A 21829-nucleotide genomic window follows, 5' to 3' on the forward strand; every position below is an offset into this window, starting at 1 on the left:
CCGGAGTGCGTGATTATAACTTTTGTACCCTCTGTGCAAATATTTTAATTTCGGCCTCTTGGGGAGGATATTATCAGTGTTTAAAAGATTTTTTTTTCTTAATGTTTTTATTTATTTTTGAGAGAGAGACAGAGCATGAGCAGGGGAGGGGCAGAGAGAGAGGGAGACAGAATCTGAAGCAGGCTCCAGGCTCCGAGCTGTCAGCACAGAGCCTGACGTGGGGCTCGAACCCACGGACTGTGAGATCATGACCCGAGCTCAAGTCGGACACTTAACCGACTGAGCCACCCAGGTGCCCTGATATTATCAGTATTAATATGCTTGTACTTCAGATAAGGGAAGTATGATGATTATTTGGACAGGTTTTTTTAATGTTTATTTATTATAAAGAGAGAGAGAGAGAGAATGTTCATGAGTAGGAGGGGGCAGACAGAGAGAGAGAGAGAGAGAGAGAGAGAGAGAGAGAGAATCCCAAGCAATCTCCATGCTGTCAGCGCAGAGCCCGATGCAGGGCTCAACCCCACGAACCGTGAGATAATGACCTGAGTGAAATCAAGAGTCGAATGCTTAACTGACTGAGCCACCCAGGTGCCCCGGTTCGGAGAGATTTTAAAGGCCACACAAGATCACATGGATGGGAAGTTGTCAAAGGGGTTTTGAACTCGGGTTTGTCTAACTCCAAAACCACTATGTCTCCATTTGTCCAAGTGTGACCTGTGGCCACACTGGCAGCAGAATCCGTGGGGAGTAATTTAATGTGAAGATATTCGGGTTTCATTCCCAGAGTGAAACAATCTCTGGGGTGTACCCCCCCCCCCAAATGTGTATTTGTACCATCTGCCCCAGGAGTTCTGAGGTCCCTTAAAGGCTGAGAACCACCTGCTTTCCTGTCTCCCAGAAGAACACATTTGAGTTTCCCTGGGGGAGTTGGGGCCTTGGGTCTCCCACCTTTTGCCATTATCTGTTAGGGCCGAGGGTGGTTACAACGGCGGGACGCTGGTCATCCTTTGCCAGAGTATTGCCAAGGGGCTGCCTTAGCCTAGCCCTGGTCTGCAGACCACAGGCCTCAGCATCACGTGGGAGCTTGCTGGAAATACAAAGTCTCAGGCCACCCAAGACCTCCTGAATCAGAAAGAACCTCTGGGCATGGGACCAGGTGATGCCAATGCCATGCTGGAGAGGCATGGCCCTAGAGGCAGGAGGGTCTGGACCCTGATGAGCTTCTCAGTAACAACGGTGAAAATAATAACCGTTTCTAGCACGTACCGTGTGCCATTCATGGTTCCAAGCGCATGACAGGTTTCAACACATTGGCTCCTCACGGCTCCGAGAAGTAAGACTCTCACTGTTTTTATTTTCAAATCAAGAGGCTCAGGATGAGGATAATAGCCAAAGGGCGCCCAGCGACTGAGAGGCAGGCCTGGGACCTGAGTCTTGCCCAGAGCCCCTCAGGACCAGGGGCCAGGAGCTTGTTTTCACAGCCATGTTGGAAAGACCTCTGCGAGGCCAACAGGCTCACAAGAGTTGGGGCTGAAGCTGCTTTACAGATGGCGGTCTTCTTGAAAGGCAACTTTCCCTTTAAAACCCTTCAATGATTTAACCCCCCCGCCCAAGGTGCCGCGTGGCCGGCCCTGCACACCTCTCCCGCTTTGCCTGAACACCTTGGTCATCAGCCCCAAGCCCTCTGACCTCCTCACAGCTCCTTCGGCTCCTTCCCAACTGGAAGCCCTTGCCTGTGCTCCTCCTTCTCTGGAACATTCTCTCCTCTCACTCTCCCTCCAAATGACCCACTCCTTAAATTTTCCCCTTCAGTATAATTTCCTCACTTAGTCCTTCTAGGACCATCCATGAGAAGTAGATCTATTCTCTTTGCCGAGGCCTTACGTACTTCCTCGATTACAGTGATAGTAACTGACTTCTTTGTTGCTTTGTCTCTGCCACTAGTTTGACTGCTCTGTAAGGGTAGGGACCACGTTCGGGTTATTCACCCTCAGTTCCTGTCAGGTGCACAGTGGGTACTCGGTATTTGTCAAAAGAGTGCTTCTCGTCCTCGTCCTCGTCCTCGTCCTCGTACGGATTAGAACTAGGTTTAGCATTAGGTGACAGAATGGCTTTAGCAGATCGGGGTTTTATTATTTTTTTTCATGTAATAAGTTGCCTGAGGTGGGTAGACCAGCCCACCTGACTGAACCTGACTCCTTGGCGCGCTGGGGACCCAGACCTTTCTGGACTGTTCTGTTTTGTCACTCGGCCATCATTTTGACCTCCGGTCTACCTCCATCACGTGACTGAATTCCAGGCAGGATGAGGGGGCAAGGGCAACAAACGTGAGCCAGCGGCTGAGTTGGGCGATCCACGGACTTCAACTTACACTTTATTGGCTGGGACTGTGTCGGTGGCCATGCTCAGCTGCAAGGGAGGCTGGGAAATCACTTTATAGCTGAGCACATTGCTGCCCCCAGTGAAATTAGAGTTCTGCTGGGAGGGAGAAAGGGGAGAATGGATATTGGAAAGACAGCCAGCAGTCGGCTGCTGCTTCTCAGAAGGGAGAGAAGATCTGAAGGGGGTCTCTGAATCAGTTTCTTTGCTCTAGGTAATCAAGTGACTGACTAAATGATTAAGCCACAGAACTTTCCAGGGCCCTTTCAAAGCTTCTGGCCCAACCCCCTCATCTTACAGTTATGAAGGCTGGGGGTCTCTGGACTCGCGAGGCCCTGCATGAACCTAACATCTGGGAGAAGACTAAAGCGAGGCCTCTTCTTCCTATGACCGAGGGGGTCTCCTCAGCAAGCCCAGGGACGTGACGGTTGGAGGAGTTTATCAAGCGAAAGCTCAATACTTAAACATGTGAGTTTTAGAGATATTACAGAATAATCTCTTTTTCATAAAATCTGAATATTTTTGTTTTTCATTTCTGGGGTATATAATGCCAAACAGGAGTTCAGTTTTTCTACATGCTGCCTGATTGGTTGTTGTTTTTTTTTTGCCCACCCCCCCTTCCAACAAACTGCTCTTTTTAGGTTATGTTTTTTCATCCTTCTCACCAGTAAAATTTATGAGCATTTATTTAAAAGAAAAAAACATTGGAAAAACTGAAGAGAGAAAGAGTGATTATACATATGGAAAGCTATAAAGAACCACAGTGAATGTGCTGCGGTTATTGCTTTCTTAAAAAAACAAACCAGGCAGGCAGTTTGGAACCTGAAAGAGTCCTGTGTGAGGGCAGGCGGGTGGCAGAGGTGGAGAGCGATGGCCGAGTGGCCGCGGTCCAGGGAGCCCAGTGAGGAGCCCTTAGCTCTCCCCACCCCCACTCCCCGCCCTCCGCCATCTCCCCTCTGACCGCCCCCGACCGGCCCAGAGAGAAAATGACTTTACTGAAATCATAAAATTAAATTTAAAAAAAAAAAAAAAAAAAAAAAAAAAAAGCTTCTTCAGAAAACTAAGAAGGCCCAGACAGCCACTTGCTACAGGCTGAGAGAATCCAGGGAACGTCAGCCTGTCAGTGCTCCACACACGGGTGAAGTCAGGCCACATCTTGAGCTTGGGGGGGCAAGTCATGTTCTTCTGGGGATGGGGGGGAGGGGGCCGGTGTCCCAAAGGACAACTTTAGCCTGTTCCGCCTTCCAATGTTCTCCTTCCCCAAGTATGTGGGACAGTCCTTGGCAACGACGACGTGTTCGCAAATCCGTTGGTCCGGCTTGCTCCTCATTCACCTCTTGCTGTCTTGGCCAAACTCTGTGGCTCCCCATCTGCCCTCCTGCCCTCCCCCCATCAAGTCCCCAAAGCACAGTTAAGAACGCAGGGTAACATTTCACAAAATTTGACCTGGGCATACAGAAGGGAAATACGATGTGGAAAGTAAAACCCTTCAACTGGACGCTGGCTTTGGAGCTGGTTCGTGTCCCTTTATGAGACAGCCCCTCCTCCTCCACCCTCTTGACCCGGTTCCCACGTTGCCTCTCCCCTCCCCCATTTTCTTTTTTTTTTTCTTTTTCTTTTTCTTTTTCTTTTCTTTTTCTTTTTGTTTTTCTTTTCTTTTTGTTTTTCTCTTTTCTTTTCTTTTCTTTTCTTCTTTTTTTTTACATTATGGGACATTCCTGCTTAGGTCTTCTCTCTTCCACATCTCTGTTCTGAGATTTCGCTTCTGACTTGACGCTTCCTAAAAACCCATTGAGTGTTTCTGTCTTTGGGATGCGGATTCTGCCTCCCTTTTGGAGACACACACTAGCCACTTGAAAGTGGGAGTTCTGCAGCTTCAAAGCAAACAAATAGGTCCTACTGGGCGCTCCGTTAGGAAAGTGAAACTCAAGGAGGCTGCCACCAGGGCCTCGTCCTCCCAGCCTTCCATGAAGCCCCCGAGACCCGCAGCCTCCCCCTGCAGCCCCCCCCCCCCCCCGCAGCCTCCGCAAGACGTGGCCCCTCTCCACCCCCACTGTCCTGGGAACACTCATCCATCACAGGCCCCAGGACCCCTGTGGCTCTGCTCTGATCTGTTCACAAACCTGGAGAGCCAATCTCTCCCCTACCCAGACCTGTCATCACGGCTGTGATTCGTTCGGGGGTACGGAATACAAATGTCCTAGAATCATAAAGCGTTACCGCTAGAAGAGACCAAGGAGATCATTCTGTCCTACTCTCTCAATACGTTGATGAGGAAACTGAGGCTGAGGGATGTGCACGTGATCTCCCCAATCATATAATAGGTTTGTGGCGATTTACTTTTGGAAGGCATTCCCTCTCCTGTTTTTTGCTCTTTTCGGAAGGCAGAGGCTGTGTTTTTTGTTGGTTGGTTTTGTTTTTTAGGTACGTGTGATAGAAAGCCTCCTTGATAAAGCTTGAGGGGGGGGAAATGGAACTAATTGGTTCTTCCAAGAGCGGGGGTGGGGGTGGGGTGGCTAGAACCGCCTGAATCACCCGGTCTTAGTTAGAGTCGGGAGGGGTGGTCCTTCGGAAGGAGGAGGACGCCGGGCAGGGAAAATGAGATGTGTTCATTACAGTCCACCGCTTAGCTGCCTCAAATTCTCATAGACTTCTCTTCCCATTCGCACGAGTGTACCACATACAGCCTGAAACACACGTGCCGAAGGGAGACGGCTGAAGTCTCATCCAGCTCCTGCATCCAGTCATTTTGACTGTGCCCATTTGTGCTCTCTGCGAGGATCCCTCTTGTCCACTGTCTCCCTTGATCCCCAATATGGACATGGGGAACTGACTCTCCTGCCTTTATAACAACCCATTTTCTAGGTTTTAGTTTGGGGATCTTTAAGCATTGTCGTAGAGCCTCTGTTTATCATGCTTGGGCACTCTCTGGCAACAGGGTTGCCATGGATAGTTGTCCAGTTTGTACACTGCACAAAAACATTCTGCTGAGAGGATGAGGGACTATGTCTGCCCAGAGGGAGACTAATGCCTTTTCCCATTTCACATAAAGGCTCCCCTAGGCTAAAATTGTATTGTCTTCTGACAACACAAGCACTTGAAAAGCTTAGTAGAGGGGCGCCTGGGTGGCTCAGTCGGTTGAGCGGCCGACTTCGGCTCAGGTCACGATCTCGCAGTCCGTGAGTTCGAGCCCCGCATCGGGCTCTGTGCTGACAGCTCGGAGCCTGGAGCCTGTTTCGGATTCTGTGTCTCCCTCTCTCTGACCCTCCCCCGTTCATGCTCTGTCTCTGTCTGTCTCAAAAATAAATAAGCATTAAAAAAAAAATTTAAAAAAAATAAAAAAATAAAAAAAATAAAAGCTTAGTAGATGCATCAGTTAGCAACAAACAATAAACAACGGTGCTTTTTACAGTTCTTTCATATTATATAGTCCAAAGGTGGGGCAACAGACTTGATAATATCCAGAGAAAGGTGTCTCCTTCTCAAGAGTGGAGAAACATTTTCTAGTAGCTTCCTTGCTGGCTTCCTTTCACCTCTTATTGGCCCAATGGAGTCACATGCCTACCCCCAGACCAATCACTTGCAAAAGACAATGGGGTTCCTCAATCGTCTTTTTTTTTAATGTTTATTTTTGAGAGAGAGAGAGCATGATCAGGGGAGGGGCAGAGAGAGACAGAGACACAGAATCCGAAGCAGGCTCCAGGTTCTGAGCCATCAGCACAGAGCCTGATGTGGGGCCTGTGGAAGAAGGGAGGGACACTGGACTCTACTCCATGTGGCTTCAGCTGTCCTTCCTCTGTTTGCGTTCAGGCCTCAGCCCCGTGACTTGTCCAAGAATCTGCATACCAGGCTGGTGGCTTCTTTCTCATGCTAATAGGTCTCGATGGCCTTCATCTTGGCCCTTGCTTTGGACCAATGTGAAGCAAGCCACTGTGGAAAGGCAGTACTGTGGCCCTCTGCCCCAGGTTTCGTTCTAGCAAATTGGTTTTTACCAAAAGGCAATTTTCAGCACCCTGAGGTGCTTTGGAGGGGCCCAGGGAATTAGGCCTAGCCTCCACCTGAGACCCAAAGTCCTCTCCCATTGTGTTTCCAGATTCCTGCCAGTGCTGGCCCTCATTTTAGCTTGCAGCATTGAATTAATCTTTTCCAACCTTGCAAGAAAATAGATTACATGACTCTTGGACACCTTAGATGGCTGGCTGGAGGCTTCAAGAGGCCCACTTGGCAGGGCAGGGCCCTTCCCCCACCCCTCCTCCTTTCGGCAATGGGTTTGTCTTTTCTGGAAGGAATTCACAGAAGGCCCAAGAATTAGCCAACACCCCCCCCCCCCACCCCAACATGTGTAATGTGCGTGAAACAGAGTCAAATTATAGGACAGCTTTAGAGTTAGAAATACAAAAAGAAATATTGTTTTCATAATGCAAACTGAAGACAGGCTCTACGAAACCTTTTTTTCCTGCTGGGGGACAGATTTGAAAGCTTGAGAATGTTACAGGGCACTGAGAGATGAGGGGGAGTAGGAGAGATGGCTAAGAAACAGTTCCTGGTCTGAGGAAGCTTCTAGTCTCGCTGGGAGACATACATTAAGGAGGAGTAAATGTGAGTTTGTGTTTCAGCACCGAATAGTGTCACGAACACCCCTTCCTTTCTCAGCCTAGCAAAATCCTGTCATTAAGCCCCAGGTCAAATGTCACCTTCTTGGGAAAGTCTTCCCTGGACCCTCCTGGACAGGCCAACAGTGCAGAGTCCGTGGCCTTACTGGTGCCTCTCACGCACGTCAGAGGAAAAAACACTGCTCGGGTCTCCTGCAGTGAGGAAAGCAAGCCAGTAAGACTTTTGCCCTTCCACCCTGGTCTTGGTGACGGCTTCTCGTAAGACCTCTTGGAGAACCGACATGTTGGTTGGTTACTCGTGTTTTTCACACCAGACCGTGAGCTCCCTGAGATCAGGGACCGGCGTGACTTGGGCATCATCCCAGGGCACAGCACAGTACCTGGGCCAGAAGAATGAATAAGGCAAGGGGTGAGCATTCGGAGAAGGGGTAGATACTTGAAAAAGAAGCCAGAGGAAGCTTCGGGGAGAAAGAGGGTCTTATCTGGGCAAGGCTGCTGGAGTGGAGAGGAACAGTCTTCATGAGGTTCAACGTCTGCTGAGGGTGAATTCAGTGTTTTACTGTCTTCTCAGAGCTAGGCTCGGCAGAGAGTGGGGGGTAAATCTAATGGGGTCACTCTGCCCCAGCCATAGAGGGTAGGCCAGGTAGGGGGTGGGATAGGGAGGCGGAGGGAACAGATGGAAACCAGAAAGGGCCACCTTGGCTGTTGTCAGTGTCCGAGCCTGAGCCCCTGACACAGAGCAGGGCCCCCAGATGGTGCTGGGTATCCGTCGGGGGCCCCCTGTGGATTAGGGCGGATTTGTGTTAGATGTTTCTACCATGAGACCAGAATCCAGAGCCCGAGCGAATTCCCCTTTGTGAGTTCCGGTTTCTCCTGTATACTGTGCAGCCCCCACAGGGGTCCGGCCCCGGTTCCCACCACCACGCTTTCTATTCAGATGACATCTGGTTACAGTTCCCATCAAGGGCGACCGCGATCCCGGGCCCTGTGGTGGTGGGGGTGGAGGGAAACACTGGCGAGAGTCGAGTTCCTGCCCCAGCTGCGGTCGCCGTGGCCTGTCTCCCTCAAGACCGCCGAGGCCGGGAGGAGTGGGGCCTTGAAGCCCCCTTCAGGGGGCTGTACCCCAGAGCGGGATGTGCCTTGCGCAGGGCAGGGGCAGCCCTGGACAGAGCCAGTGTGGTGAGAAGCCAGCGGGTGCAGGAACTGGATGGGGGCAGAGAGTCCCAGCGTACTCTGTCCCAGGAACAGAAGAGCTGGCCGTCAGGAGCGTGGGAGAAGGGGACGCCCCACACGAGGCTCCAGCTGGTCTGGCCGCTCCGAGTCCTGGCTCCCCCGCTGCCCGGTCAGCAAACAAGGGCTGCGGCCCGGGTGCAGGTACCCGCGGCTGTGGGCGAGCAGGCTCCCAGCTGACCCTCAGGCCCCAGCTGACCCTCAGGCTCAGGCTGGCACTTCATGGCCAAGGGGTTGAGGCCTGGCTTATCTCCCCAGCTGCCCTGTTCCCTGCCACTTTATCAGGGAGAAGGTATCAGAGATCGGGGCCCTCATCCTCCCTCCCCGTGGGACAGGGCCCAGGTGCAAGGCGCGGGGGGAGGGGACCAGCTCTCGGGCACGGTCGGAAGGACCCGGGAGACCTGGGAGAGTTTAAAAGGCCCCCGGACCTTCTCTCGGCCTCAGTTGATGTTCCCAGCTGGCCGCAGCATGAGGGGGCTGCTGATTTGGAGTGTGCTGCTAGGGGCTGTCCTCGGCAAAGAGGACTTTGTGGGGTAAGGGTATGGAGGGAAGGGGGTGCTCAGACAGGAGACGGGAGGACTCCGCCCCCAGCCAGCGTCTGGAGGAGAGAGACTGACTTATGGGATGACTCCAGAGAGGAGCAGACTAGCGCGCCCTAGGAGGCAGACTGACCGGGCACCAGGGCTGAGAAGGAAGGGGTCTGGTCCCTCTGGGCAGCTTCCCGAGCCCCCGAGAAATCTGAGCTTGAAGGAGGAGTTTTCAGGAGAGGAGGTGGGAGGAGGCCTGATGGGCTTTGGAGAGAGAGAGAAATAGTCTAAACCGGGACGGGGTAGCAGCTGTGTCCAGAAGGCTCCAAGGAGCCTGGGCCTCCCCTTGCGAAGACCCCTCGTGCTTCCCCCTGCTCAGCCCCGGGGGCTCGAGCCCAGCCTGGGGCTTCCAGGCCACTGGATGCCACGGTCCTCCCACCTGGGGAGTGTGGAGGGCCAATCAGAGCTGCTCAGGCCCCCAGTGTCCCCTCCCTCTCTGCCCAGGCACCAGGTGCTCCGAATCTCTGCTGCCGATGAAGCCCAGGTCCAGAAGGTGAAGGAGCTGGAGGACCTCGAACACCTGCAGGTCGGAAGAAGTGGGGAGTCCTCCAGGAGGCCCCAGGGCTCCTCCCAGGCCAGCTGGGCCCACCCCAGGACCCCATCATCCCCTGGGGCCACCTGGGGCCTGGCCCTGCTCTCCTCAGCCACCCAGAAAGGACCCGTGGGACTGCTTCCTGTCGGGAAGTGATTTAACCTCCTAGTTCCAGACTCTTCCTGCCCTTGAGCATCCGAGCAAAGGGAGGGCCTTCTCTCTAGCGCTTCTCTTTGCTTGCCGTCTTGAAGCTCCTCCGCGATGCTTCCCGGGCCACTTCCCTGACCGCGGTGGACGCCGTCCAGGGCCCACGGTTTCCCCTCGGTCCCCGGCCCCTAACGCCCACGCCGCAGCCCCAGGTGTACGTGACCCCCTGGCGCCGGCACCCCCTCCCGGCTGGCCCTTGCGCAGCTCACCGTGACGGTGCCCGCTCTCGTCCTCTCCAGCTGGACTTCTGGCGGGGCCCTGGCCAGCCCGGCTCTCCCATCGACGTCCGAGTGCCCTTCCCTGGCATCCAGGCTGTCAAGGCCTTCCTGGAGGCCCACGGCCTCGGGTACACGATCATGATTGAGGACGTGCAGTCGTTGCTGGACGAGGAGCAGGAGCAGATGTTCGCCTTCCAGGCCCGGTCCCGCTCCACGGACTCCTTCAACTACGCCACCTACCACACTCTGGAGGAGGTGAGGGGCCCCCGGGACCACTCCGCACCGGCACGGAGCTCTGCATCAGGCTGGCAGAGTGTGGCCAGAGTCAGGGCTGACCTGGGCGTGCGCGGCACCCGCCCCGTCTCTGGGGGGCCCGGGGCGGGGGTCTGGGCTGCGGCTCCGCTACGTTGCAGGGCCTGTGGCAGGCTGGCTGACGCTGCTGCAGGGAGGAGGCGTCCGGGTGACAGCCGGCCTCCCCTTCTCTCCCTTCTCAGATCTACGGCTTCATGGATATGCTGGTGGCCGAGCACCCACAGCTTGTGAGCAAGCTCCAGATCGGCAACACCTATGAGGGGCGTCCCATCTATGTGCTGAAGGTAACGGGCACCTAGGCAAAAATGGGCACCCACATCTGCGTGTGGGGGCCCGTGGGTGAGCCCAGGGTCACCGAGAACGCTCTGCTAAATGAACTCCCCGTGCTGACATTTGGGAAGGTCGCAATTTCTATGCTGGTCTAGCCGTAGGCATACCCGGGCACACACGGTTCTTAAACTTTTCAGCGACCGAGTGTTTTCAGGCAAGCGTCCCGTTGCGGAAAGTATCCGAGAGTCCGGGTAGGCCAGATAAAATGGTTTATTTGTGACACCCCACAGAGAACTGTGTCTGGGCAGAGGAAAAGAGTAGGGCCCGGAGTTCTGGCTGAGTCATATTTGCCCCAAGGCCAGGGTGAAGGCTGGAGGCCAAGTTCTGCGGGATTCCTGCGCGGGCCCCACCCCCACCCCTCACCTGAGTGATGGCCCCACAAGGAAAGCCTTAACCTGAGATACCCAGGGAGCCTCTGGCCTCTGGCCTGGCGTGTGCTCCCCTTCAAGGAGGCAAGATAAGACCCGAGCTGGATCTCTTTGCTTTTCTTGTTCAGTTCAGCACCGGGGGAAACAACCGTCCCGCCATCTGGATCGACACGGGGATCCATTCCCGGGAGTGGGTTACCCAGGCCAGCGGGGTCTGGTTTGCCAAGAAGGTAAGCCGGGGGAGGTGAGGAGGGTTCTCACCTGGTGGGCTGGTGGTCAAGGCCCACGGGAGCCCGGGCCTCCCCTTTGCCTCCAGAAGCAGGGATGCGGAGGTGCAGATGTCCGTTGCTCTAGGGTGGCCGATGCCTGGCCTGACCCGCTCTGCCTGCGTGTCCCCCCCACCAGATCACACAAGACTATGGCCAGGACTTCACTCTCACTGCCATTCTTGATTCCATGGACATCTTCCTGGAGATTGTCACTAACCCTGATGGTTTTGCCTTCACCCACAGCAAGGTACAGACTTCCTCTCGTTCTTGGGGAAAACACGGCGGGCCCCTGGCCTCTGAGCCCCGCAGGCTACTCACCCCGAATCTCAACCCCCAGAAGTTGAGGGAGGGGCAAACAGACCTGTTCTGCTGGGCCAGGGTTCTCATCCTAGGCCTTCTTGATGAGGCCCCTCAACTCTCAACCCCTCCGTTGAGACAGCCAAACGTGTCTTCAGACATTGCCGTATATCTGGGGATGGGGAGGGGGGACAAAATCCCCCAGACCCGCTGCCCTGGACCTTATTTCCTAACTTTATTTTACTTTTATGGCAGGTACAGCCTGCTACCAATCCCGCGTGTACGGGCAGGGGGCGGGGGGGGGGGAGGGCCACCTTCGTTTCCGCCGGTAGAAACCTCTGGCCAAGCGCCGTCCACTGTTGCCTCTGTTCTCCTTCAACCAAGAGCCCCCTTTGCAGACAGACCTTCCCGACAACCAGTTGAACGTGGCTTCTGATCCGTGCTGTGTCCACGCCCATGCTCCTGATCGGAGCGCCTCGTGTCGGTTGTGGCCGCTCACGGCCCGCACTGCTCTCCGCGGGCTCTGGCCCCCGGCCCAGCACGGTGACCGACAGGTGTCTGGTTCCTTCCTCAGAATCGCATGTGGCGCAAGACTCGATCCCTCACACCGGGCTCCTCCTGTGTTGGGGTGGACCCCAACCGGAACTGGGACGCTGGCTTTGGGAGTAAGGCCCAGTGTGATTTGGGGGCAGGGACGGGAAACCCAGATGGCTTCTTCCCCGCCTGTGTCCTGTTGCCCCCCCTCCACCCCTTTCCTGCCCCAGCAGGGAGGGCAGAGATGTCAGCCTCTCCGCTGAGGCTCCCAGGGAGGGAGGAGGGCCTCTGAGATTTTCTTGCGCCTCGTCCGTAGAAATAAATCTCCCCCCGTTGGAACTTAGGTCTGAAACCTATGTAGGGGGCTTCTAGAGTAACTTCAGCTCCTTCTCTCTGTGGTCCCTTCACTGCAAGAATGGGTCTTGCTTGGGGAGCCCTCCTTCCCTCTCTGGGCACGTCCACCTGGCTGGGGAGGGAGGCAGGCCCCCCCAGGTTATAAAAGGCCTTGGCCTTTCCTTAATTCCAGGGTGGGGGTGAGCCCTCCTGCATCCCACCCTTATTTCCACGCAAAGAACTTGAGGGTGTGGAAGCCACGCTGCTTGGCTGTTAAGGAATGCTACCCCCCTCTCCTCCCACAGTGGCCGGAGCCAGCAGCAACCCCTGCACGGACACTTACCGGGGCAAGTTTGCAAATTCCGAAGTGGAGGTCAAGTCCATCGTGGACTTTGTGAAGAGCCACGGGAACATCAAGGCCTTCATCTCCATCCACAGCTACTCCCAGCTCCTCCTGTATCCCTACGGCTACAAGGCAGAGCCAGCCCCCGACCGGGACGAGCTGGTATGTGCTGATCCCTTGCTTGCCCTGCCGTGCCCAGCACCCCTTTCCACGGACCCCTGATGCCTTGGGAAGACCGGCAAGGCGGACTTGTCTCGCTTTCTGTCTGGGAAACTGAGGTACAGAGTGGCCGAGTCACTTCTGTCCCATGACACTGCAAGGGCAAGGGCTGGACTTTGAGCTCGTACCGCAAGTTCAATCTGGAGCCGCGGTGTGATCAACGGGCAGCCAGACGTCCTGCGGGGTTCGGGGATCGCGGGGCTGCTGAGCTCCCGCTGTGCGCGGGGCCCCATGCTCTCTGCTGGGCTACTTCCCAGCTAGACGCTGGGCTACCCTGGCCCTGGCGTTGCTGGCCGTAACAGGTGGTATCGCTTGGCATTTTCTCCAGGATCAGCTGGCCAAGTCTGCTGTGACGGCCCTGGCCTCTCTGTATGGGACCAAGTTCAAGTACGGCAGCATCATCAAAACGATTTGTAAGTGGGTGCACGGTCTCTGGGGTGGCACCGGGAGGAAGCTTAGCCGGCTTTTCCCGCCTGACGCGGTGTCCCTCCTGGAGGAAGCAGCCAGGGGTGTGCCTAGATCTGGGAGCATGGGCGAGGACGACAGCCCTTGGCGGTGCCTCGGGGAGCAGTGGGGCCCTTTCCTGAAGTGAACTCTGCCTTCGTCAATACCTTCAGACAAGCCTATCAGTTCCTCTGAGAACTTTTGTCCCCTTGTCTGGGGTGAAGTCCAGCTTTAGGAGGGGATGGAGAGTTCCGCTGGCGTTTGTAGATCACCAAGAAACTCGCCTTAAAAAAATACTCTTCCTCCTTACTTGTACGTGCACTTACTTGTACGTGCAATGCCCCTGCGAGGAGCACTGTTATGTCAGAATGGAATTAAGTCAGCAAATGTTTATTGAGCACCTACTCTGTACCAGGCCTTGTTTTCTGTGCTTGGGAAATAGTTGGAAATAAGCGAAGATCAGGAAACGTACGTTCTAGTCAGGGAGAGTGACAATAAACACGAATGAGTAGACGATACAGTGTGTTAGGCCATGAATGCTAGGGAGAAAAAGAAAAGCTAGAACCTGGTGAGTGGAGTCAGGAATATCGGGCATGGAAGTTGGGTGGGTGGGTTGAAGGGTAGGCCTCATTGAGACAGGAAAATTTGGGCCAGTGTTGAAGGACACGAGGAAGGGCGCCAAGAGGCTATCTATCTGGGGGAAGAGCCTCCCAGGCAGAGGAACCTTCTAGAACAAAGGCCCTGCCATGTGATCTGGACTGGCGCATTGGGGGGATAGCAGGGACAACATGGAGCTCTAGGTGATGGCCGCAGGGTGAGAGCACACGGGGGTCGTCGGGGACAGGTGGGGGGCGGGGGGGGGCAGATCCCGTAGGGCCCTGAGGAATGCAGTAAGTTTGCTGGCCGACGACAGGCAGAAGTACTGAGTCAGAGGCCGAGGACAGAGGTGAGAGGGCTTGCAGGCACCCTTCACGTACCTCCGCCCCCGCGCGCCCAGGGTTTGGTAGATGAGCGGGCCACGGTCTTACTGAGGGCTGGCCTTGCTTTTGGACTTCAGGCCTCGTTTGGAAATGGGTTTCAAACCGCACCAGAGGTTGTCGGTTCAGTCGGCGTTGCCAGGTTAAGTCCGGATACGCAGCCCACCTCCCACACCCCTGCCCAATTCAAAACCAACTTCGTTACCCGCTGTTAACCGCAAATCTGGGCAAAATTCCCTCCAGAAAGACAGACGAGGGGCCTGTGCTTTGCCTCTGGCCTTCTGCACTCTCTCCTGCAGACCAGAGCCCCAGGGGACAGATCCTGGTTACTCAAGCGGGTAACTCTGGTATATTTGGAGGTTTGACCAAAGCAGCTGTTGGAGGGAGGTGGTTTTCAGCGGGGCTTTTGCAACGGCAAGAACTTTCTCGCATTCCCCCGTGATAGGAGATCCACTGCCGGTCCTCCTGTCTGGGCCTCTGGAGCTCAGACCCCTTGGGGGACTTCCTGGGAGGGAGCCAGGCTGCTTGGTCAACAGCAGGCACTTAGTAGACGCTGACTCCAGTCAACCCTGCATGAGGCTCCGGGTTTAGGACCGTTGGCCCAGCCCGTACCAGTGTTTCTAAGTGATTGACCTTTGCTCTCCGGCATCTGCTCCTGCCCCAGACCAAGCCAGCGGAAGCACCATTGACTGGACCTACAGCCAGGGCATCAAGTACTCCTTCACCTTCGAGCTCCGGGACACGGGGCGCTATGGCTTCCTGCTGCCGGCCTCCCAGATCGTCCCCACGGCCCAGGAGACGTGGCTGGCGCTTCGGACCATCATGGAATACACCCTGAATCACCCCTACTGAACTGGTCCTTCGGCCCTCTCTTCTTCCTCCTCTCTGGCCCCACCCGGGCGACCAAATAAAGTCTGAGTGTACGTGGAACAGAATCTTGGGGCTTACATGTGGGAACGTACGTGGCACGTCCGCCTTTTCAAGCTAGGGCAGAAGTGATTTAGTTTTTGCAGGCCTCGCCGGAAATGTGCGGGTGGTTGGACTAGATGACCCCTCGGTTGCCCCTGCCTTCCGAGGTCCTCTGAATTTGGATCCAAGTGGTGTCTGTTTTAATTAGACCACCCTGGGCTTAGCTCATGGGTGGGATGATGTGTTCATACCTTAGTAGCAAGCAGCAGCCACAGCTGCTGACCGAATGCCTGGGACCCTGCAGCGGTCAGGAATTCAGCTCGTACAAGAGTGTAGCCAGTTGGATCCATGTATCTACAAGAGCCATAACTCTATGAGACAGAATAATCCTGGTGGCCACCGCTGTCCCAAATAGACATCGCAGCCGGGCCCGGCCCATTTCTGTAAAGCCAGATACGGTCTCCCACTCCTGGATTAAATCGGAAGAAAACGATTAGGTCGAATGAAATAATTTTCTGAAGATAAAGAGACACCAATCCCAGGATCTTTTATTAATTGTGCGTCATGACGACTTTGCCTTTAGGGACAGAAGTAGCTTTCTTCTCATACGTCACATCCTTTCTAGCATCCTTCGGGTCTCCGCTTCCTTTTCTATTTGACCACCACTACTCCTTATCATTTGCAAAGTTTCTCACATATAAGGCTCTCCTCTTGACACTCTTCAGAGCTCCTAAAACTCGTTGGGTTTCCTCCTTTGGCTTGGTGATTCTGCTGGCTATGAGATCACACTCGGCGGCTAGTACAATGCATAGGGCATCCCGACTCTTGTCAGAGCAAGAGTCTAACTTCTGTTCCTTCCAAGTCTCTTCGGACGCGAATGCGGAGCAGGGGTTACTCCCACGGGAGTCACTGGGGAGTGGGTGAGGGTGGATTGGTAGCTCCCCAAAGATGGAAACTGGGGGCGAAGGTGGCGGTCTTGCCCTGTATCAGCTATTTGAGGTGTTATAGGGCATCTGGCTCCAAGATCTTAAAAGTCTTGTCTTTTCCACAGAACATGGTCTGTAGGTCAAACGCTTGCTTGCTGTCTTTCTTTCTTTCTTTTGCTACCATTCTAAAAAGCAAAATGTACAAGGCTGGATATATACCTATCTCTCATACATAAACTTAGACACATGTAAGTGTATGAGGCAAGGAAAAATGGTGTTTTAGTCTTTACGGAAAAAAGATTTTATAACACTCCCTTCAAGTTATCTTTCGGGAAACATTTCCATTCAACCTACGCAGATGAGCTGAAACCCATTTTAATGGCTCAGTTTGGGCCAGTGAAAAGCCAATCGTATTTTTTGCTTAATAAAAATGGATAGGCAAAAAAATGTTAAGTTAGCAAGGACAGTAAATCTTACAAAATTGGATTACTTAGACTTCCAGGATAGAATTGCTTAAGGTTAATTGTGCTTCCTGAGAGCAGGCACCACTTTGGCATTCAATCTCCAAAACCACCAACAATAGTTGATGTACGGATGCCCAATAAATGTTTGTTGAGTGAATGTTCTCTACTTTTACTAATGAATGAAGTTAAGAATTTTATAATCTGTAGAGTGTAGGCTCGTGAGTTATTTTGAATTCCCCGAGTTGTAGTTTAGAAAGTAAGGCTCTGAGCAAGAGTCGTTTTCCTTTTTTTAAATTGTTTTAATGTTTATTATTTATTTTTTTAAAAAATTTTTTTAACGTTTATTTATTTTTGAGACAGAGAGAGACAGAGCATGAACAGGGGAGTGGCAGAGAGACACGGAATCGGAAGCAGGCTCCAGGCTCTGAGCCATCAGCCCAGAGCCCGGCGTGGGGCTCGAGCTCACGGACCGTGAGATCGTGACCTGAGCTGAAGTCGGACCCTTAACTGACTGAGCCACCCAGGCGCCCCTACTATTTATTCTTGAGAGAGAGAGACAGAGCACAAGTGGAGGAGGGACAGAGAGAGAGAGGGAGACACGGAATCCAAGGCAGGCTCTAGGCTCTGAGCTGGCAGCACAGAGCCCGACACGGGGCTGGAACTCGTGAACCACGAGACATGACCTGAGCCAAAGTCGGACGCTCAACCGACTGAGCCACCCAGGCGCCCCTGAGCAAGAGTCTTAAGAAACCTGGTAAGACAAGGAATGAAGCACCAGAAAATTCCCTGAGGGGAGAGACTGCACTGTTTTGTTCAACACGTAATCCCTACTGGTCTGCCAAATACACGGCACAGAGCAGGCACTTAATAAATACTTGTTAAATGGAGATACGGAACTTGTTAATACCTTTTTTTTTTCTATTTTCAAGTAAAGGAAGAGGTTTACATTTTGTTTGCAGATACATAGTTTTACAAATCTGTGGGTAAGAAAAATTTATACATAAAAGCATGAAGCTAAAAGAGAAATAATACTTTTAGAAAATATCGCAGCGTATATGAAAAAGTATTAATGTTCTTGAAGGGAAAAGAGTTCTTATAAGTAAAAGGGATTTAAAATTTTTTTAACGTTTATTTATTTTTGAGACAGAGACAGAGCATGAATGGGGGAGGGTCAGAGAGAGAGGGAGACACAGAATCTGAAACAGGTTCCAGGCTCTGAGCCATCAGCACAGAGCCCGATGCGGGGCTCGATCTCCCGGACTGTGAGATCATGACCTGAGCCGAAGTTGGACGCTTAACCGACTCAGCCACCCAGGCGCCCCAGTAAAAGGGGTTTTAAATAAAAAAGGACTAAAATTTCCAAAGAAAAATAAGCAATTCCCCAAAGAAGAAACACAAGAGGCCAATAAACGTATGAGAGATACTGATCCTCCGAGTGATTTTTTTGTACATTAAAGAAAGGCAAATAAATCATTTTTCTTCCATCAGATTGACAAAGAATAAAAAGACTGACAACTCAGTGCTATCAAGGGTATGAAGAAATGGGACCTGTCATGTACCATTGGTGTCAAGATAGATTTCCACCTTCCTGGGGGGCAGAAGGTGGGGTGCCACATAAATCAAAATTTCACATGTATTGTTGCCTTAACCCAGAAAGTCCACTTGGAGAAATTTAGTTTATAAAAATATTCAGACCAATTCAAATGCATGTATGTACAAGGCTGTAATAGTAAAAAATGAAATATAAAGGAAAGAGCCTAAACAGATACCAGTCTTGATACCCCTATGACATGTTTAAACGGAGTCTCGTGAAGCCATTGCAGCCCGTGTAGACGTGGGGAAATGGGTCACGCAATACTGAAAGAAGCCAGCCACATGATGGAGATGTTCTCAAATAGGATTGTGGTAATGGCTGCACAACTCCGTAAATTTGCCGAACACTGAATTGTATACTTAAAGTGCACGGATTTTATAGTATATGATTTATACAGTTGCTTACAGAAAAGTAGTTACAAAGTAGCATGTTGAGTATGAATTTCATTTTTGTTTGAAACACACACACACACACACACACACAATGCCTGGAAGGATATACTCTCCAATGATAATTGAGGTTGCCCTGGATAGTGGTGATGGTTTTCCTCCTTGTACCTTTTTGGATTTGTTGCAGTAAGCTTTTATAATCAGGAAAAAAACAAACTAGTTCACACACACCAACTAACCCCGTGGGTAAAGTTATCTAAAATCAACTTAATATCAACATCTAACATCTAAGCGGTCATCTTCATTTGCGCCCAGATTCTTTTTTTACAATCTGCCTCAACTCATTTCTTCTGCTCTGGCATTCCATTTTACCACCTTGCCCAGAACAATGTATCTTATCACTGGAAAAATTTGCACTCCCGATAGAGCTGGAAGCAACCGCGTTTCTACCAAGGGAAGGGTTTTCTCCCGCTCCCAGTTGGGAGCTGTTCCCTAAGCACTCTGCCATAGCTCAGACGAAAATCCCCAAGAGGCCTTTCTGCTCACATTCAGTTCCTGTAGCAATCCGGGGAATTGATTACGCTAATGCCTATTCTCCAGGGCTTTTCAAAAATCTTTATTTTTAAAGGAACTCATTTGACTTTTTTCTGAGACCCTTATATATGGTTCTCCGTGTGGCCTGTGAGCCATCGGAGGTCCGTGAGAATCCTTCGGGTGGTCTCTTGAATTAACCCTCCGATACGCATGTGTAGCTTTCTGGTTTTGGCTTGAAGTTAAAATTGAAATGTCATTGAATACAATCCAGGTATGACCTCACTGGTCCTTCATCCAGTGCATGGCCATTCATCATCTCAGCAAGTGCTTTGCAAGGGCAAGTGCGGCTAGGTGGGTTTGAGGATGCAGAAGGGCTCTCGCTCTAAGGACTCTAAGGACAGAAACATCATTCTGAGAACATACTCGGACCCAGATGCTACTTACAGGAAACTGATATGACCAACCATAACATTCAAATTGGCCACACGAAGGAAGAGCTCTGAGAAAAAAGGCACGGGGTGCCCGTCAAATCTGAAAAACTGTCAAAGGGTAATGGATTTTCCCCAAAGCTTTCAAGATCTGCATTAATTTGGCAACCCAGATCGCGAGCATCATCTAAGAGCCCCAGAGACCGAGACTGCCAAACGTGTATTGCCAAACGCAAAGAAGAAAATTGAAAGTCTCCTGCTCAACCACGGCAGCGGGTTTCAAAACAGCACAGTGGAAAACAGCGCTCTGGGAACGGGGGCCGAGGCAGAGGCTTGCGGCTTGCCACGGCTTCCTCCGGGAGGCCCAGGCCTGTGGCCGTGAGCCAATTCACGCACCTTGGGTCCCCGCCTAAATCAGAGACATCACCGCAAAGCAAAGCAAAGATCAGACACGAAGTCCTAGCAGTATGGTTTATTAAGTGAATGGTTCAAGTTACGAGAACAAGCCCACTTCTTTTCCAACGGTCTAGGTAAAAGTTTTTAAGTCCCATTCCTTAAGTGAGACCTCATTAGGGTTCACTCAGGAGCGAAACCAATCTCAGAAACCCTGGTCATCGGTCATTCGATGCAGACAGTGGATACGGGGAAACACGTATTCCCAGGAGATGTGCCGCCTCTGAATTCCTGTTGCCTTTTGTGTAGACGGGGTGTGTGTGTGGGGGGCGGTGGAGGCGGCTTTTGGAGGGGCGGGGGGATCTCTGGTGACCAGGAGGGAAGGGAGGCCAACAGCCAGGGGAAAGTTGCATTTGCGTGCGTAAATTGGAGGCATCGCCGAGGGAGCGCGTGGCCGCACCTACGCAGAGTGAGCACAGAGCTGAGCGGCTGAGCGAGGACTTGATCTGAAGCCCCAATCCTCAGGCTGGCTCCTGGCGTCTCCACCTTTAGCTCAGTGAGTCAGGGCCTCACGATGAGTTGCTTACTTTCCACCTGTTCCTCAGTCTCCTCCCCTGACACTGGGGCACCCATCTCACGGGACCGTCGCCAGAGCTGAGGGTCAGAACGCCTAGGAGGAGTCTGGCCACACTGCCTGACACAGAGGGAGCACTCCACGCGTGTGTGCTGGGGTTATTCTCCCGCGAGCTTCAAGGTGTGAAACAAAAGAGAAAAAGAGCCCACTCTCGGATGGGGACGGTGTGCACGTGTGCGTGATGAATTCTAGAGGCTACTTTGAGCCCGAGGAGACCCTGCAAACAGGCCTGGCAGACTGCAGACGGCCAGGGTAATAACCACACCCCTAACGGCTCCCAGGGGGCCTCCTGCAGTAGGTAATCCAAAAATCTCAGGGTTGTGAACGGCTCTCCTACAAAAGCAGGACGTATACAGGGAGACAAAAGATAACGAGCTTTCCGGGTTTCCAGAACGGCAGACCAGCACGGAGTTGGCAACCACCACGGGCATTGCCTCCCGGATTTCCGTCTTGACAGGTCCGATTGTTCACGGACGCTTACTAAAGGTCACTGCCATATCATTGGCCATTTTCACCCTCTGGGAGCTGACAGTCGAAATAATTTCGAACAGAAGACCTATCTGCGTCCTTTAAAAAAATGCAGCCCAGCAGTCAAGAGCGCTTAATAAGCGGCCTCTGTCTGTCACACGTTTTTACCAAGTGTCTCAAGATGTCACGCGGGCGGAGAGAATCTGCTTCCGCGTTCACAACAAAGGAGGATCAGCCGGACGGGGAGACCATAAGGGGACCGCGGCGTGACAAATATTGTTTTGTAAACACACATAAAATCAGGCACTGAATCCCGTTTTGTCAGAATCCGGTGCGGAAAAATTTCCACCGTTCTTTTTTTTATGCTGTAACTGACCTATGGATCAGTGTGAGGGGACCGCAATAACAATTTTATTAAAGATGACTGCAATTTTCGGAGAGTAGGGTATTAATAACCAAATGTATTCTGAATGCTCTGGAAGCACAGTGTGTTTTATTTCCTGGCTTCACAGGAGAAGCGTGTTTGTGAATAAAAAAAGTAATTGAACTGCGTATCAGCCTAGCATCGTGCCCACGTAATTGAACTGATGAATTATAATCCATGTTTCTGACATTTCTTGCAAAGAAAGAAAAGTGTCATGGGAGTAATATCTTTGAAAGAATTGTGAAGAAAATAAATGCATATGAAAGACACGGGGAACATTTCGCAGGTGGGGAAAGAAAGTTTCTCAGTGATAACCCATCAGTCAGGCAAGAAGGGGAGTTATGAATGTAAAACCAGGAGGACAGGAATTCACTACTGCCCCCGCCAAAACGCTGGATAACATAAAGACGGAATCTATGACCAATATGTAACATGACAGAAATCAAAACCGACACAAGAAAAATGACCTACATC

The 21829-nt window shown here is 52.3% G+C and overlaps 1 protein-coding gene across 1 annotated transcript; it reads left to right on the forward strand.

Annotated features, from left to right (window-relative positions):
* The first annotated feature begins 8669 nt into the window (after window positions 1-8669).
* CPA1 (carboxypeptidase A1) lies at window positions 8670-15044 on the forward strand. Its single transcript, XM_047097028.1, has 10 exons — window positions 8670-8755; window positions 9254-9335; window positions 9788-10021; window positions 10261-10362; window positions 10905-11006; window positions 11182-11292; window positions 11917-12007; window positions 12515-12714; window positions 13100-13184; window positions 14857-15044. Exons 1-10 carry the CDS (start codon window positions 8670-8672, stop codon window positions 15042-15044), a joined length of 1281 nt encoding a protein of 426 aa, XP_046952984.1.
* The last annotated feature ends 6785 nt before the right edge of the window (window positions 15045-21829 follow it).

This window comes from Lynx rufus, unplaced genomic scaffold, assembly GCF_022079265.1.
Source record: "Lynx rufus isolate CCGP_SWC_20201006 ecotype Redwood Valley unplaced genomic scaffold, mLynRuf1.p SCAF_4, whole genome shotgun sequence".
Classification (NCBI taxonomy): domain Eukaryota; kingdom Metazoa; phylum Chordata; class Mammalia; order Carnivora; family Felidae; genus Lynx; species Lynx rufus.

What these genes read in the sequence shown, in the direction of transcription:
- CPA1 (XM_047097028.1), top strand. Translation starts at nt 8,670, where the DNA reads ATGTTCCCAGCTGGCCGCAGCATGAGGGGGCTGCTGATTTGGAGTGTG. An exon ending in CCTACCACACTCTGGAGGAG is followed by an intron (nt 10,022 to 10,260) that starts GTGAGGGGCCCC and finishes CTCCCTTCTCAG; the next exon opens with ATCTACGGCTTCATGGATAT. An exon ending in GGGTCTGGTTTGCCAAGAAG is followed by an intron (nt 11,007 to 11,181) that starts GTAAGCCGGGGG and finishes CCCCCCCACCAG; the next exon opens with ATCACACAAGACTATGGCCA.